Here is an 18989-nt window from a genome sequence, read left to right as displayed (position 1 = left end):
GAGCCACGGAGGCCCCGATTCGTTAGTGTGTTCCGTCAGCATCGTTACGATACTCTCTATTATTTATTTGTTTATCTATTTATTTATTTATTTAGTTCATGGAAATTTTAAGCCATATTCAAGAATGTTTCACTAATCCTTGATTCATTCATTGATCGGGTGTATGATTGGGGCTTTGAAGATCAACCTGGTGTATCAGTGAAAAATTCATGAGCACTGCGTTAAACGCCTATTAAGTCAATAAATAAGCTGAAGGATCGAGCCACTTTGAAAGGCTAAGTGCAAGCAGACGAGGGGGGGCAACTCTTGTAACGACAAATCTGTTATTTCAACCAATCAATGCAGCACATTGTCGAGAGATCTGTAACTCGGAAGTTGTCTTCATCTGTCAAACGCACATGGAAGTTAATAAGGGCAGTTGGTTTTCAGAAGATGTCTCTACAGAAATTGTGCCGGTATTGTCGCACATTGCGACCGTTGTCACTTCAAATCTTTAATCGAGGTGTAAGCTGTTTTGTACGTTGCTATAGCTTTGCATCGCATTTCTCATCGTAGTGCCTGTGTGTGGCAAGTTATACCCAGAGTGAACCACTGTGGTCAAAAGACAAAACTATGTTGTTCATGCGCCGCTACCGGTGTTTTGTGTTGAACGGTTACAGAAATGACTCGCACAAAAGTTGACATATTCAAGTTATAGAAAGGAAGCAGACAAGCTTAAATTGGGCCGTGTGTGACAGTCTATTTGCAATAAACCACGTTTCAGTAGCTCTGTGATAAAATTTACTTTCCATTGGTACTATCCATCTATGGTATACGTGTGTTAACGTTTATCTACACATATTTACGCATTTCAGTTGAAGTTGCAACAACTTTAGACATTTACAATTCATACCAGGCCTCATTTGCCCAGAGGTAAAGTAAAACAAAGAGTAATAGCCTACCGCTATCAGTATCTGTACAAGTTGGTATACATTAGTAAACATGATATGGTAATGGAGGACACCGGAATTTTGTAGCTGACATAGATATCACTCTTTGAATTTTTCCCTCACAGAGCAAGCCATCATTAGATAGATGCCTAGTTTCCTTATCAGTGCGACAACACCCACATGGTTTTGTTCCTGGGATACTTGTAAGGCAGCCTTCAGAAGTTGTGGTTACAAACCCCAAGTTGTTTGGTACTGGCAGTGGAAAAGAGTAAGTAGGGGATCCTGTGGACTGTTTTGAATTTAATGCTTTCCTTTGTTGTTGTAAAAGTTATTTGTTCTCAATTGTCAGTATACTAATGGATTAATTAGTGCTGTGCAGTGCAGTGCAGTAGATTATGCCAGTCGGTGATTGTATGTTATGCATGTCTGTGATTGTAGATTGCGTCTGCCTGTAGTTTTTGATTATACATGTCTTTGATTGTGTCTGTGATGTTAGATTATGCATGTCTGTGATTGTAGATTATGCATGTCTGTGATTGTAAATTATATGTGTCTGTGATTGTAAAATATGCATTGTCTGTGATTGTAGATTATGCATATCTGTGATTGTAGATTATGCATGTCTGTGATTGTAAATTATGCTTGTCTGTGATTGTAAATTATGCATGTCTGTGATTGTAGATAATGCATGTCTGTGATTGTAAATTATGCTTGTCTGTGATTGTAAATTATGCATGTCTGTGATTATGATTGATTGTAGATGGGCATGGCTGTAATTTAGATTTACATGGTGCATGTATTATACTAGATTATACATGTCTCTAATTATAAATTATGCATGTATTTGACAGTAGATTATGTATGTATATTACTGTAGATTATGCATGTATATGACAGTAGGTTATGCATATTTGTGATTGCAGATTATGCTTGTCTGTTGTAAATCAGGGAGCTGTCAGAGATGATGTTTGACCAGCTGTGCACAGAGACATTGGACAAGCTGGCAGAAAACCTGGAAGAGCTGGCAGAAAGGCTCAGTGTTCACCCTGATTATGATGTGGCACTTTCAGTGAGTAAACAGTTTTACAGTGATTGACCAACATTTATATCTTTGCTGTACTTTTGATGAGTGACCAGCCGTATGATAATAAAGCGATCTCTACATCTTGACTATATCTTTCATGATTGACAATCTGCAGTAATATGTTTGTGCATATTAATTGTTAATACGTCACTTAATTTGATAAGCTTCCAGTTAATAAATCATTATTTCTCTAATCAGTAAGAGACTGCATCAGAATTAAACATCTACACATCAGACTTATCTTCAAGCTGTTTAAAGTTTTATATCGGTGAAATTTTTGTTCATGCTGATCAGGATGGAGTGTTGACCTTGAAGTTGGGAGGCACCAGTGGTACTTATGTCATCAACAAACAGACTCCTAACCGACAGATTTGGCTCTCCTCCCCATCAAGGTAACCGTGTTGTGAAAGCTTGTGTTTTTGGAAGACTACACTAACATGATTACTGGAATTGACCTAAAATTTCACCCCAAAATTGGATTTTTATAAGCAAATGAAGGACATAATATGTTACCTTTGGTGCTGAAATTTACATTTTTCTTTCCAAACAAAGCTCAAAACAACATTCTAAGATCATTCTCTTAAGAACTAAGCTCTAAGAATTCCCAAAATCGGGCAAAATGATTGAATGAGCCATGAACGGAATTTGAGTTTCAACACAGTAATTGGGATACTCTGGCTGTTGCTGGCCAAACAAGATAATGGCTTCTGTAGTGCAGGCTGTGGCAAAGTGGTAAAGGTGCTTACCTACGACTATTTTACTCAAGACCTGTTTGGTGTCATCCTTGTACCGGCAATATTCTGGATTCTGCTGTTTTCATTGTTCTTGGGGGCCTTGGTGACACTATGCTTGATGGTGCTCATTTGTGTGGTCTTGGATGCAATGTGCTTGATGGTGTTCTTTTGTGTAACCTTTGGGAGAGGATGATGGCCAATGTGCTTGATGGTGCTCATTTGTGTGCCTTGGTGGCATTGGTGGCAGTGTGCTTGATGGTGCTCTCTTGATAGTTGCCTTGGTGGCAAAGTCCTTAATGGTGCACACTTGTGTGGCTTTGGTGGATTGTGCTTGATGGTGCTCACTTGTGTGGTCTTAGTGGCTATGAAGTTGATGGTGCTCACTTGTGTGGCCGTGGTGGCTATGTCCTTGATGGTTCTTATCTGTGGGGGTTGCAGTGGCATTGTCCTTTATGGTGCTCACCAGTGGTTTCTGTGGCAATGTCCTGGATGGTACACACCTGTGTGGTCTCTGTGGCAATGTCCTTAATGACGCTCACCTATGTGGCAGTTGTGGCAGTGCCCTTGATGATGCTCAATTGTATGGTCTCAGTGGCAATGTCGACGATGGTGCTCACCTGTGTGGTCTTCCTCACCTGTGTGGCCTTGATATTAGTGCCCTTGATGGTGCTCACCTGTGTGGTCTCTGTATCAATGCCCTTGATGGTGCTCACCTGTGTGGTCTCTGTATCAATGCCCTTGATGGTGCTCACCAGTGTGGCCTCTGTATCAATGCCCTTGATGGTGCTCACTGATGTGGTCTCTGTACCAGTGCCCTTGAGGGTGCTCACCTGTGTGGTCTCTGTATCAATGCCCTTGATGGTGCTCACCTGTGTGGTCTCTGTATCAATGCCCTTGATGGTGCTCACCTGTGTGGCCTCTGTATCAATGCCCTTGATGGTGCTCACCTGTGTGGTCTTGGTATCAGTGCCCTTCATGGTGCTCACCTGTGTGGTCTCTGTATCAGTGCCCTTCATGGTGCTCACCTGTGTGGTCTCTGTATCAATGCCCTTGATGGTGCTCACCGATGTGGTCTCTGTACCAGTGCCCTTGATGGTGCTCACCTGTGTGGTCTTGGTATCAGTGCCCTTGATGGTGCTCACCTGTGTGGTCTCTGTATCAATGCCCTTGATGGTGCTTACCTGTGTGGTCTCTGTATCAATGCCCTTGATGGTGCTCACCTCTGTGGTCTCTGTATCAGTGCACTTGATGGTGCTCACTTGTGTGGTCTCTGTATCAATGCCCTTGATGGTGCTCACTTGTGTGGTCTCTGTATCAATGCCCTTGATGATGCTCACCTGTGTGGTCTTGGTATCAATGCCCTTGAGGGTGCTCACCACACATTGAGGGTGCTCACCGGTGTGGTCTCTGTATCAATGCCCTTGATGATGCTCACCGGTGTGGTCTTGCATGTTCACTGGTGGCCACTAGCCTTTACCCAATATGTGCTACACATGGGCATGCTCACTTAGGACAGTCTGAAGTTAGGTAGTTTACTCCACACCCATATAACTGCACACATTTTTGGAATAATTACTTATATATTAAATATTTTGTCTATACCTTAAATTTCACTACCTTCACCAATATAGGTGGAAGTTGATTACAATTTGATTATTAATGTGTTGTTCTTGGGAATATCTCTCTCCTTCATATGTTAATTGTAATATTTCTAATGGTTCTTGTGGTTCGTTCGCAGTGGGCCTAAGAGGTATGATTTCAGCGATGGACAGTGGGTGTACAAGAGAGACGGAAAGTCATTACAGGCTCTCCTGTCAGAAGAACTCTCAGTAATATACAACTATGATATACAGTTAGACCAAAGCAGCTGATGCTAACATGTCAGTGGTGGGTAGATTTTGTTATTGTTCCAGAGAAATAAACTGTCAGTCATATTGATAATGTAAAAATCCGTAAAGAGATTCTGATGATGGAATGGTCCAGGTATTGGTATAATGTACTTTTAAGAGCGTACCCTGGATTTGTAATATGTAAAAATGATGAATATGAGAGTAAACACTGTTGATATCATGTGCTCTGTATAGTTATGTAAAGGATAGGAAGTCTAGGAAGTATATATTTTTGTATATATTAAGTTTGAAATCTGGTTCCATATTATGTCAAAAACAAGAATATAACTCAGCATGATGGACCTGTTAGTTGTCACGCAAGACTTAATTGTGTACTGGTGCTGAGATTATTGTGAGCTCAACGAGGGGGTTGGGGAGTTAGTTATCAGCTTTGGCTAATCCTTATTATCACTTGTTCATGATGAAAACTGGTTACCCCCAGCTGTGTTCTAGCCTTAATAGAAAGTTCATCTAGGCCTAAACAGAACTTGTGTACAATGAGAAATATGGACATGACTCTCTTATAGGTCAAATGCAGTACGTTAAGGATTGTGCCTGGGACATGTTGTGATGATGTGCATTATATAAGTTGGAGACTTTTAGTTTATATGTAAAATGTAAGTAAATAGCCTTTGTGGCAGCTAGAGTGTTCACACTGGCCTCATCATGAAAACATAGTTCAAGGCACATTATCCAGTATATTACATTGAGACATTGGCGACTTGGGGATTATCTCCCTTGTTGTTAGCCATTAATGTAATTCAGACGTTTCCGGCATTTTACACTCATTTATTGCTGTTTATTTTGACAAATGTACTTTTATGCAGTTGTCATCAGATTTTCACTACATGTATACCATCATGATATGTAAATTGTCAAAGTAACAAAGCGTTGTGATAAATAAAATTTATAGTAAAATCAAATGTTCAATAAAGGTTTTATTATTCCTGCATGTCATTCACAGATAAAACCACTTGGAAACCAAACCATGTCTCAGTCGGCTTCTGTGTTGAATGTTACCGTCGCTACTGGTCACATTGTATTCGCATGGCTTCCTTAGGACGTTTGTTCGATGATAGTTCTCGGGGCTGTCTGGGGGCAACTTTGTCAGACAGATACATATAGTTGACGGCTTGTGAGGGTGTGCGGGGATTTTCCCCCTGGTGCTCATGCAGCTAGATCACCCCTTTCCTCTCCCTCATTCCCTCCGGGTTACCTCCAAGACTGGGTAAGGGAAAATTAATAAAATAATAACTTTATTTCAAGAGGGAAGCATACATGAATATGTAAACTCAGTCAACCAGATTATCGAATTTTTACTGCTCATTGAGTCGTTAGACTGATTACTTTGGTCAACCGTTGGCCACTGACGGCTATTCTGTGTAGGTAAAACTTTTGAAAGTGTTTTTTTTTTTCTTCGGTGATGGATGACAACAAACTACTAAATAACTCCTCTATCCACTTAGAGATAATTTGCTTATAAGCCTCAGAAGACAACACAGTTATTTGTTGTGTTTATGTCAGAAACACTTTTATGCGTCATCGCTATTCATTTCTGTACAATTTAGGCTTCCCCGACAACACTCTAGGGGCCAGTTTCGCGAAGCTTACTTATTGTTAAGTCACCCTTAGCTAATTGCACTTTATATCTCTACAACATAGGTTGTCATCGTAAGTAAGGGCTTACTTAGCCAAATCAGCTTCATGAAACCAGAACACTAGAAATACTTTGCTGGTAGAAAACGATAATTGAAACAAGTGGAGTGAGATATGTTTGCCCTGAACCATTTAACGTGAACGACGATCGTTTCAGATGTACAAAGGAGCTTACACTGTCACCCCGTCGTTAAATGCCGGTGTTTGCGTGGGTGGTGTGGGTTCGGAAGTAGAATATCATCGACGCATCTGTGTTCGTGGAGATTCTAACCCGTGGACTCTGACCTTCTGGTTTTCCAAAAAAAAGAACATCTTTACAAAGAGTAATTCTTCTGACGGCAGACATCAGGAAGGCCAGTCCATCAAATTCGAATCGGACGATCCTGTATTTATAGGTCAGTTCCTTCTTCAGCATAGTTAAATAGCGTTTGTGTGAATTTTGGGCTCATGAATCAAACGAAATCTACTTACAGGTGTAAGGTGTTGAAAGTCTTTGCCTCCAAAACGTCTGGAAAATCTAATTAAGATGGCTACCAAGATAGCACAAGTGCCTGGCACCGGAGGTCACAAATAGCTTCAGACAAGTTTTACCGCACATCACCAACAAGAAGAGGATGTCAGTGACCCATACAGATTTTGTCTTTATCCAAGATGGCTGTCAGAACCTAACCACTACCAGAAAAGCGCGTAGATTGGTTGATAGGAGAATGCTTCTTCTAACTGGCATGGAAGTTTGATGAACATGGCCGTAGCATTGGTAGTACTTTTTGCTTTAATGTGACCAGACCGTCTACCACGTGCGTTAGTTCATCCAGTGCCTTAGTTGATTCTTTCACTAAATGAGCCGACGAATGCATTCTCTGATTAACTAAAGTGATGAACCCATTGTTCACATTGTTCCAGTTTTACATATATAGGGCCTAAATATGGCTAGGAGGAATCCGGCGGACATTTACGCCTAAATGTAAAACAACCTTGCTTTCAAGAATTTCTGGTGAATATATATATTGTTAATGTACTGTGGTATCTTTGTACTTGTTTATATGCTTTTCAAAAATGAAAGATGATTGACAACCATTACTCTGAAATCTCAATTAAGGCACAAAGTGTTACGGCTGGCATGTAGTCAGTGGGTATGCAAACGCCATGTGAACAAGCATCCTGACGATTTACGGACATTGTTAACAATGCATTGACTTTCGAAAGGGAGTGGAAAGGATATATACTACCGGACAAACGTATAAGAGTACCTACAGGCAATATTTTGCACATCTTGAAACTTTCTACAACAAAACTTACGAGTTCCAGAAGCTTCCGTTTACTGTACGGCTGAGAAAATTGATTACAAATGCACCTCATATCCGAATGATAGAAAGATAAGAAATTGTCTCGGGCACCAGTAGAAATAAAAAGAAAATCATCTTAGATACAAATTGAAGATACTGTGCAAATCTTTAAAAAATTTGTGACTTACAGTCTTTTGCTTACTGTAGTAAGAGATGATTATATTACAAATTATACTCAATGTGGCCTGTCACTCGAAAACTTACCCATTGATCTGGACGAGTGAAAATTACGGATGCGTATTTCAACTTATTCATAGAGTTACAACTCAATTCGGCATTTCTTTTCACGTGGTGCCTTCTGTCTCTAATCTTAAAACCAGTACAAGTTCTTTTGACCAGTAGACTTAGAAACTTAATAAACACGAATCAAATGAATTAGCACCATCATGGCACAGGCTGTCAAACACCCCTGATTGCAATGTAAAACAACATTAAAATAACATACTAATGGCAGTGTGTTGTAATTTATTACTGGGTACGACTTGGTAAGGGTACGAGACTCCGTGGGTACGAGTTAACCAGACCACCTCGTGACTATTTTGCAGACCTGAGAGACACCTTGCAGGTTATGTTAAAGCTGAAAAGGATAAGTTACACGACAGCTGGCCCTGTCACTTGGAGCGGAAGATCATTGTTCTCATTCAGCAATGCAATACAGTATAAGCGTTATGATTCTGCGATCCAAAGAGCCCATGTAGAGATATCATGAATGTAAGCTACTTTCAGTGAAGCGTAAAATTTTGGCATTGTGATACTCCTTTTCTACCTCTCTAGTCATAGCTGGAGTAAAAGAAAGCGGTTAATAATGTTATCACTTTTAATTTTCATATCATGGCGACAGTCAGTTTGGACCACAACATACGGCTGTATTATGCAACTCATACAGGGGTCATATTGCCAGATTGTATGTCGTGTCATGAATGTATTCACATTGGTTTCTTGCATGTGGTGTCCTGGACATATTCATATTGGCAGCTTTCATGTCGTGTCCTGGACATATTCATATTGGCAGCTTGCATGTGGTTTCACAAACACACTAATATTGTCGGATTGTGTGTGATGTCGTGGACATATTCATATTGGCAGCTTGCATGCTGTGTCACAAACATATTAATATTGCCGGATTGTCTGTGGTGTCGTTGACATATTCATATTGGCAGCTTGCATGCTGTGTCACAAACATATTAATATTGCCGGATTGTCTGTGATGTCGTTGACATATTCATATTGGCAGCTTTCATGCTGTGTCACAAACATATTAATATTGCCGGATTGTGTGTGATGTCGTGGACATATTCATATTGGCAGCTTGCATGCTGTGTCACAAACATATTAATATTGCCGGATTGTCTGTGATGTCGTTGACATATTCATATTGGCAGCTTGCATGCTGTGTCACAAACATATTAATATTGCCGGATTGTATGTGGTGTCCTGGACATATTCATATTGGCAGCTTGCATGTGGTTTCACAAACACACTAATATTGTCGGATTGTGTGTGATGTCGTGGACATATTCATATTGGCAGCTTGCATGCTGTGTCACAAACATATTAATATTGCCGGATTGTCTGTGGTGTCGTGGACATATTCATATTGGCAGCTTGCATGTGGTTTCACAAACACACTAATATTGTCGGATTGTATGTGATGTCGTGGACATATTCATATTGGCAGCTTTCATGCTGTGTCACAAACATATTAATATTGCCGGATTGTATGTGGTGTCGTGGACATATTCATATTGGCAGCTTGCATGCTGTGTCACAAACATATTAATATTGCCGGATTGTATGTGGTGTCGTGGACATATTCATATTGGCAGCTTGCATGTGGTTTCACAAACACACTAATACTGTCGGATTGTGTGTGATGTCGTGGACATATTCATATTTGCAGCTTGCATGTGGTTTCACAAACACACTAATATTGTCGGATTGTCTGTGATGTCGTTGACATATTCATATTGGCAGCTTGCATGCTGTGTCACAAACATATTAATATTGCCGGATTGTATGTGGTGTCGTGGACATATTCATATTGGCAGCTTGCGTGTGGTTTCACAAACACACTAATACTGTCGGATTGTATGTGATGTCGTGGACATATTCATATTTGCAGCTTGCATGTGGTTTCACAAACACACTAATATTGTCGGATTGTGTGTGATGTCGTGGACATATTCATATTGGCAGCTTTCATGCTGTGTCACAAACATATTAATATTGCGGGATTGTATGTGGTGTCGTGGACATATTCATATTGGCAGCTTGCATGTGGTTTCACAAACACACTAATATTGTCGGATTGTGTGTGATGTCGTGGACATATTCATATTTGCAGCTTGCATGCTGTGTCACAAACATATTAATATTGCCGGATTGTATGTGGTGTCGTGGACATATTCATATTTGCAGCTTGCATGTGGTTTCACAAACACACTAATATTGTCGGATTGTGTGTGATGTCGTGGACATATTCATATTTGCAGCTTGCATGCTGTGTCACAAACATATTAATATTGCCGGATTGTGTGTGATGTCGTGGACATATTCATATTTGCAGCTTGCATGTGGTTTCACAAACACACTAATATTGCCGGATTGTGTGTGATGTCGTGGACATATTCATATTGGCAGCTTGCATGTGGTTTCACAAACACACTAATATTGTCGGATTGTCTGTGATGTCGTGGACATATTCATATTGGCAGCTTGCATGTGGTGCCACAAACACATTAATATTGTCGGATTGTGTGTGATGTCGTGGACATATTCATATTTGCAGCTTGCATGTGGTGTCACAAACATATTACTATTGCCGGATTGTATGTCGTGTCGTGGACATATTCATTTTTGCAGCTTACATGCGGTGTCACAGACATATTAATATTGCCGGATTGTATGTCGTGTCGTGGACATATTCATATTGGTTTCTTGCATGTGGTGTCTTGGACATATTTATATTGGCAGATTTCGTGTCGTGTCATGGACAAATTCATATTGGCTTCTGGCATGCGGTGTCACAGACAAATTCATATTGGCTTCTGGCATGTGGTGTCACAGACATATTAATATTGGCGGATTGTATGTGGTGCCCTGGACATATTTATATTGGCAGCTTGCATGCTGTGTCACAGACATATTATTATCGTAGGCTTGTGTGTGATGTCGTGGACATATTCATGTTGGCAGCTTGCAGGTGGTGTCATGGACATATTAATATTGCCGGCTTGTATGTGGTGACACGGACATATTCATATTGGCAACTTGTATGGGGTGTCATGGACATATTCATATTGGCATTTTGTATATGGTGTCATGGACATAGTGATATTGGCGGTTTGTTTGTGGTGTCCTGGACATATTCATATTGGTAGTCTGTATGTGGTGTCCTGGACATATTCGTATTGGGGGTTTGTGGTGTCCTGGACATATTCGTATAGGCAGTCTGTATGTGGTGTCCTGGACATGTTTATTTTGGCGGCTTGTACATTTTGTCATGGACATATTCATATTGCCAGCTTGTATGTGGTGACACGCACATATTCATATTGGCGACTTGCATGGGGTATCATGGACATGTTCATATTGGCGGTTTGTATATGGTGTCCTGGACATCTTCGTACTGGGGGCTTGTCTGTGGTGACACGGACATATTCATATTGCCGGCTTGTATGTGGTGACACAGACATATGCATGTTGGCGGTTTGTATATGGTGTCATGGACATATTCCTACTGGCGGCTTGTGTTTGGTGTCATGGACATATGCATATTGAATACAGATGATGTCGGCTTTGGAAAGGATGCATGAACATGGCTTTCGAGGCCTATTATGCCCACTGGAAGACAGCATTCTTGCAGGGACTAAAGTAGTTTTAAAAAATTAAACATTCAAAATAAAAGAAAAAATTTTAGAGACGTGATTGAGTGTTCCATAGATATGGCTTTTAAAAATTGGCTTGAAACACAAACTTTAATTATAGCACTTGTGCGAAAGTGAAAGAAGTCACAGATTGTTTTATAGCTGACACAGACTTTGTGCTGAGCGGGAGAAGTTCTCTATAGTTGCTGCTGACGACAAGAGGCTGCGGCAGATCTGCTCAACATTGATCAATGAAGGCACCGAAAACCTGTGAGAAACCTCTTAATCAACGCGCAACCGAATGAAGAATAAATTGCTGTCCTTTTTTTGGACAAGTATAGGTTAAAAGCTTAAATGGAGCACAATGAGTCGCTTACCAACATTATGCACTGGATCATCATTAGGAGGATGTTTCCAGAAAGATCTTCTGTGTTTTATCCCTCACATTTTATTGCTAAATACAACAGTAGCCGGGCATGGAAGCGCCTGGTTATCCCCATCTCTCCACGGGTATAAGCGTTTGGCTGTATTTTCACCCATACATGATCTACAGTACAGAAGTAATGAATTAATGACATTTTATTTTTGATCTAATAAAAAATGCTTACATTTCCACGCCATTTTCATCTACTGTTATGTGTCCCAAACCAAAGGCAAGTAACACAGAAAAGATATATAAAAGCCGATTATCTAATCACAAAAGCTCAATTCATTCATTATGTGTGCGTGGACTAACGGAGGCCTGTCTTCCCTGTATATTCCCAGGTGGTTGTTTCCAGCTTTCTAGCCTTGCACTTACATGCTTCTAATGCCAAGTAGAAAACTGTATAATATACAAGAAGCATAAAGCAATGATAGATGAGCCAAGCCGCACCGACAGTGCAAAAACAGACTATTAGTCAAAGATAATTGCAAAAGAATATGATATTCTTATATCACATATATTTAGCCCGGAGTACATCATGTATTATATTCTGAGTGTCTCCGCTATCAAGACAAATTTCAGCTATATTGATTTTAAAATTGCACAGTTTTTTTTTGGTTCCATTAAATCGGTGTCTCAACCAAGGAAATTTCCAGCGCGTATGCAGCTTTCAGAGGTCCTTCATGGCATTCTATAAGTATATGTTCACAACTCTTAACATTTATGTAGTCTTTTATCTTTTACCGATATGTAAGCAGTTATTTTTGCCACACTTGTAGTTTACGGTTATTTATACCCTATTCACCTCCCTTTCCTATATTCAGAAACACATGACATCTACACTTTTCTCAAGTATATTCGCTGATAGAGACGTTTTTCGTGTGCCGCACTTCTTTATATGCGTGTGTCACGACTATTTTGATGGACGAGGCCAGGAGTTCGAAACCATCTATAGCCGCCAGACAAATCATGTCAAATCGTGTGATATTCGCCTGTAAAAATCCGTAACAACTGACAGGTTAAACCAGAAGTGTGCCCGTTAGCCTACACTTTACGAAAGCGCTTCAACTGTGAAGGCGTTTGAAGAAGATATTATAGTTGTCTCCGATCGAGACGAACATACTATGTCGAGATGTAACCGAACAAAACAAAACAAAAACATGAAAGCGATGTCATACCCGCTAACGAACGAAGAAGCGAACACAGTACTTCACCAGCACGAACATTTAAAGAAAGTAAGTGTAAAAACGTGAAGTAACCATCGGGCTAAAATAGGAGATCCTAACCTGCGGATGATCGTGGGTTTTCCTGGGGCTCTGTCCGTTTTTCTCCCACTATAATACTGGCCGTAATTACATAAGTGAAATATTCTTGAGTACGGCGTAAAACACCAATCAAATAAATAAATAAAATAGAAAGTCCAGTTCAGTGGTGAATGATTTCTCGGACAGGAGTTTTGGTCAGAAATGATGTCATCTGTAGGTAACTTGCCTTCACCATGTTCCTCTTGGTTGCTCTGTAACTTCACATAGGTCAGTGGTTTTACTCCGGTTTCCTCCCCCCATTAACCTGCCCACCAACGTACAAGCCAAACAGTCTTGAGTACTGTTACATTGTTACACGCCAATCAGAATAAATAAAATAATTGCGGGTCATAATCAAGCCTGAGAGCATGAATCTAACAATCTTGGCATATTCTTTCTTGGTGCTTAATCTAGGCCTATACATGCATACGCCAAGTATCGGTCGACCTAGTGTACCTACTACCTCTGACTGAAAATCAACGACAAACGAGATGCGAGCTCAACTCCACCTTTGGACGTGCAATTTGTACACTCCATCACCCTCCCTGTTTGTGAGGTCTTGGTGACAATAAGCCGTCGACGACACAGGTTGGAAAGTTCGTGAGTAACTCGCCAAAGGTCGGAGGTTTATGCCGGGCACTCCGATTTTTTCCGGCCATAAACCTCACCACTATCGTGTAAGTATAAAATTGATTATGGCGCTAAGCTATAAATAAATAATTGTCTGTGACTGGATAGAATGTCGTGACTGGTGTCCTCGACAGGGGTATGTACATGCAGTCAGACAACGTGCATACGGTATTATATGCCTGCCGCTTTTAAACGATGCCGCAGCACTATCAAAGTAAAGTTGAATCCAGTTGTCGAAACAGATACATATATTCACATATCACCCATCAACCATAGTGGGTGTTTCGCGGGTCAAAAATCACTAGACAAATTCCCAAAACAACGTTTGAAACAAACGACCGTATATATGTATACTATAAGTACTAATTAGTTCTTGTCGTGAGAAACCTATAGTTAGGAGCTACATTTTGTTACTTCTAACTTCAAACCTGAATTAGTTTACCTATTCTAGTTTGAAGTTACAAGTTACAAGTTACTAGCTGAGCTTTTAACTTCTGCCTAAAGGTCTCAAATATCAAAATATGTATCTCAGGTGGGCTTTGATGACAACTGTTCATAAATCCTCGGTGAATATACAGCCCCTAACACACGAAGCAGAGGGCCAGAGATTCTCGACAAAATGGCGTTCATAACTACAAACAAATAAACAGTAAACTAACTTTTATAAATGAGTACTATTTCGTATGTTTGGACAGACTGTGTTCAGCCGCATGCTTGTAACAGTATTGTATTTGAGTGTCAGCGGATATGTACATCCGTTGTGTCTTTTCCGGTGTCTTTGACGTTCATTATGTGTATTTGTATTTGATGGATACAATGTATAGGGGGCCCCAGGTGTAAATACACGCATACAAAGTGATATATTTATCAATACATCTTACTTATAGAGTTCCTTTCCATGCAAATCAACCCTATCCATATATTTCCTATTTACATATCGACCTCAATACCTTGCGTGTATGGAAATCGTTACAAAATGGGCATTAACAGATCTACCCGATAACCAAAGCATGCATATCACTCTCTCTATAACTGTTTTTATTGTTTTCCTCTCTTTTTTTTTTCGCCCTAGTTCTCTTGCCACGCTCCACGCACGTATTCGCGTAAATCTGAGGCCCTGTAACTCCCGGGAGATCTCCATGATCCTGTACTAGTGTTACGGCATTATCCGGATGATAGGAATAGATAGTATCGGCTATACTCAGCCGCCGATGACGTCAATGCAAGGGAGAATCTTGCCGAAAATAACTCGGCCTCGGAGAAGGACATGTACATTCCAGTACGACTGTATATTATGAATGTATTGGGTAGGACAGGTCGAGCCAAAACAAGGCTCATCGTTCGTAAGCAAATTCTATATGCGGCCTATCATAACATATCGTTAGATAAACAAAATTGTCCTTATGTAAAAGCGTCGGAGAGCGATCTCCATCAAGATGCCCCCTGAGACGAGCCCGAACTCACAATTAATGAGGGATGGCTCCGAGGCAATGTTAACACCCTTATTTCCAGCAGGCAACCAAGCAGTTAACCATTTGCCGCTTCACTAACCAATGGTAAAACGTAATTTGGACCCCCGAAGCGCTATATCCTAGCAAATGGCATGAATTTATTCGACGACATATAGGGTTCACCAGCTGAGTGATTTGAAACCTCCCTGTACATACCGGCATCGTTTTAGAACAATGTCGATTGTTTTGTATCCGGCCACTGGGTCTGTTTTCCCCTTCATCAGGATGCCTTGGACTATTGGAACTCTAGACGCTAGTTATACATTGTGTCAGTTTTATAATCGGCGTAGGAGCTGACCGCGGAGATTATATAGCTGTTCGTCCTTGTGGGAAGTATTATTAAACTAAACTGTAAATCAGTGGAGTGGTCAGAATGTGGAAAGCCTTAGTCATCCACATAGGCCTATGGTCATTCCTGTCTGTCCTCAATCCGGCGTCCGTCAAGGACCGCCCGCTCCGCAACCAGTCGCCCCCGGCTACTCCAAACAGCTAAAAACTCTCCATCACGGAAAAGCCCTTCAGCGTGAAATCATGACAAGTCGGCTGCATAAAAAGAGTGTAGCGGCAATTAAGGGAATTTGTAACTCTATGTAGTGGGGAACAGTTCTTCACGGGAAGCAAGATAAGGTATTCATTGGAAATGACTTGTGACGTCATTCCAGCAAGCATGTGGCAAATTGAGTACGCCTTGGCAGCTGGGTATCGATTGACGGGCTAGACACGAGTGGGGAGAGAGAGAGAAGAGAGAGAGAGGGTGAGAAAGAGAGAGAGAGAGAGAGAGAGAGAGAGCTTGTTGGGGGAGGGAGGAGGGGATAGACAGTGGTGAGCGACCGGCATATTTTCCAGAGACCATATCAGCTAGCTATAGATATACGGCAAATTAACAAGCTATAGTTCTGACCCAGACGCAGTCCATATACAAATAGCTCCGGCTTTCTCGCCTGTGATATAGAGATTATCACATTTATGTAGTGGTTCTTGTCAGCATATATATCGGATAGCTATAGGGTCCACTAGCCGGTGGGATCGCAAACGTTCGCAGCGTTAAGAGTTTGCATCCTAAATAAAACGGATACAAGGCCAAAATTGGTGACAATTCTTCACCGGTGATTCTGTGGCGGGTACCTTGGGGAGCAGAGCGTCGGAGGCAATTATCCTCCGTGACCTCGACCAGGCTATTTCTATTTATGAAGTTTTCTGTCCCGGTGAAAAGCCGACCGATCACTTAATGAACTGGTCATTATTATTTGCATGTTCTAGAGTTTGCTGGCGATGTACTGTGCATCCAGGGACTGTGTTCTACCCATCACAATACTGACTGTCCTCCTTAAGAAGCTAGGCTAATCCCAATTCCTAGCTGAAATACATCCGCCTGTTCCATGCGGTTTGGCTAGCTGTGTGGCCTATTTGGTTTCCACACTGCTAACAGTATCAACTTGTCGGATGGGTCATTCCGTAGCTGGAGACGTGTGGGCTGAATTCAATAGGCAAGCCTCAGATCAGCTTTACCACCCCTAAAGGATTCCTTCACGCACTAATGATAATTTAACGCCAAGTTGTTTTGCCGCGTGATGCATTTATACACACCATGAAAGTGATTCAAGTTTTGGAATCGTCAAATATAAAATTTTTTGTTTGTTTACTGCTTCAGTCAACGAGTTTACCTACATGCACCTTCATGATCTTTGGTGTTGGACAGACATTTGACTTCATGGTGTCCTTTTCTCAAAAGTCCATCCGTTGTTTCGAAACACCCGAACTCAATCCGAATTCGAGTCCATTGGAATCGGTAAACTTAGAACTTTCCACATTGTAACTCAGTATAATGGAACAGGCCAAGTACTGACTAGAGTCAAGTCAGACCGCAGACTTCAATATAGCGGTAAATATTGTACTTTCCTCGTGGACACTGAACATACGCGAGTACTTGGGTCGACGTATGATTGGAATCATGTTAGACCGCAGACTTTAGAATTGGTTAACATTGTTCTTGTCCCATAGACAATAAACATAAGATTTATTTTATTTATTTAATTGATGTTTTAAGCCGTACTCAACAATATTTCACTTATACGACGGTGGCCAACATTACGGTGGGAGGAAACCGGGCAGAGCCCGAGGGAAACCACGACCATCCACAGGTTGTCGGCAGACCTTCCCACATACAATAAACATAAGAGAATAGACCAACTAATGATTGGAGTTTTTCCAGGACAAAGACAATGTAAACTTTGTATCTACTTTATGGAGACACCGTTGTGAACTGACCAAAATTCCCCATGAAAGCGATCTTAAGTGCGATGCAAACAAACACACTGTTCACTGATATATTGTTTCACGTTAAAGTATACTTGGTTTCAACAATAATTGTGAAGCCATCCATAATTAATCTCATTAAGTTTTCAAACGTGTTATTACTACACGTTCAAGTTGTAAACACAAAATTACATATGTTTTTGACATGCGCCATTTTGAAATATATGTCTATATGTTACGTTCAATTCTAGGTCTATGTAAATATATGCACCCAAACAGATATTCGCATACCAAATGTCAACCAGCTTTCAAGTCTGTAGCTTGAAATAACTAAAGCATGTATAGCTTTAGCCTTATACTTATTTGGTACTTAGAGACTTAGAGACTCAATGTGTTGTTTAACACACTTATACTACGTCTGTTGTATTTGTTCCATATTACAACCACAAAAAAGGCCTTGAAAAGCATGAAGAAAACAACGAATCGGAGAGGAAAATAGAGCTTATCATACATTCGTGGTGACAAACAACAACGTTAGGTAACTGGTCTTCTTGTCCACCTCGCCCAGCCGTTGTAGGATTTTCATTGGTCAAGGCAGCCTTATCCCAGGCTCACGTCTAACGCTGGCTTAATACTATCAGCTTTGGATACTCCCCAGACCCGGAATCAGGCGCGTAACCACAATGACGCATTTTACTATGAACGACACAAGCTCTCCTTCCCACATCTCCTAATGGACAATAGATGAATCTTAGATGAAGATTAAATTTTTCAAAGATAGAAAAAAAGAGTTGTGGTCTCAGAGTTCTGCATTCAGCGTGTCAGGTTATTGGTTTCTCGAGACATAATGACGTCACGGAAGCGGAAAGTATCCATGCTCTCTGCATGTATACTGCAGGTAACCCGGAAAATAAATGTTGTGGGCGGTCATCTCAATGAACCGGTTAGCCTCAGTGTTGCCCTTGAATCCAGTTATACCGCAGTCCGTTTTTAAACTTTATGTTCATTCACGACAATATTTTTATTTATTTATCTATTTATTTATTTTTTGGCTATAATTTTACCACAGCACATGCCTAAGATAAATAGTTCAAACTGTTACTCCATAGTATGTAATAGAGGGGAATAGAGGGGTTGTAAGTCTCATCATAACCCTGGCAGAACAGTGATCAGTCAGCCATATTGGAGTCTGATATGGTCACAGTACTCCGACAGGGCTGCCAGGAGGAGGTCGCGCAACCCCTCTGTAGATCTTATCTATATATATATATATATATATATATATATATATATATAATTGTTTGTGTGTGTGTGTGTGTGTGTGTGTGTGTGTGTGTGTGTGTGTGTGGTCGGTATTGAA

The 18989-nt window shown here is 40.7% G+C and overlaps 1 protein-coding gene across 1 annotated transcript; it reads left to right on the top strand.

Moving 5' to 3' along the window:
* The first annotated feature begins 393 nt into the window (after positions 1–393).
* On the top strand, positions 394–5488 carry LOC135473917 (frataxin, mitochondrial-like). Its single transcript, XM_064753850.1, has 5 exons — positions 394–504; positions 1055–1197; positions 1878–1998; positions 2308–2405; positions 4486–5488. Exons 1-5 carry the CDS (start codon positions 433–435, stop codon positions 4616–4618), a joined length of 567 nt encoding a protein of 188 aa, XP_064609920.1. The 5' UTR covers positions 394–432; the 3' UTR covers positions 4619–5488.
* Positions 5489–18989: the final 13501 nt, after the last annotated feature.

Source organism: Liolophura sinensis, chromosome 8 (assembly GCF_032854445.1).
Source record: "Liolophura sinensis isolate JHLJ2023 chromosome 8, CUHK_Ljap_v2, whole genome shotgun sequence".
Classification (NCBI taxonomy): Eukaryota; Metazoa; Mollusca; class Polyplacophora; order Chitonida; family Chitonidae; genus Liolophura; species Liolophura sinensis.
Note: the sequence above shows the minus strand (reverse complement) of the source record. Positions and strands in the feature narration are given on the sequence as shown.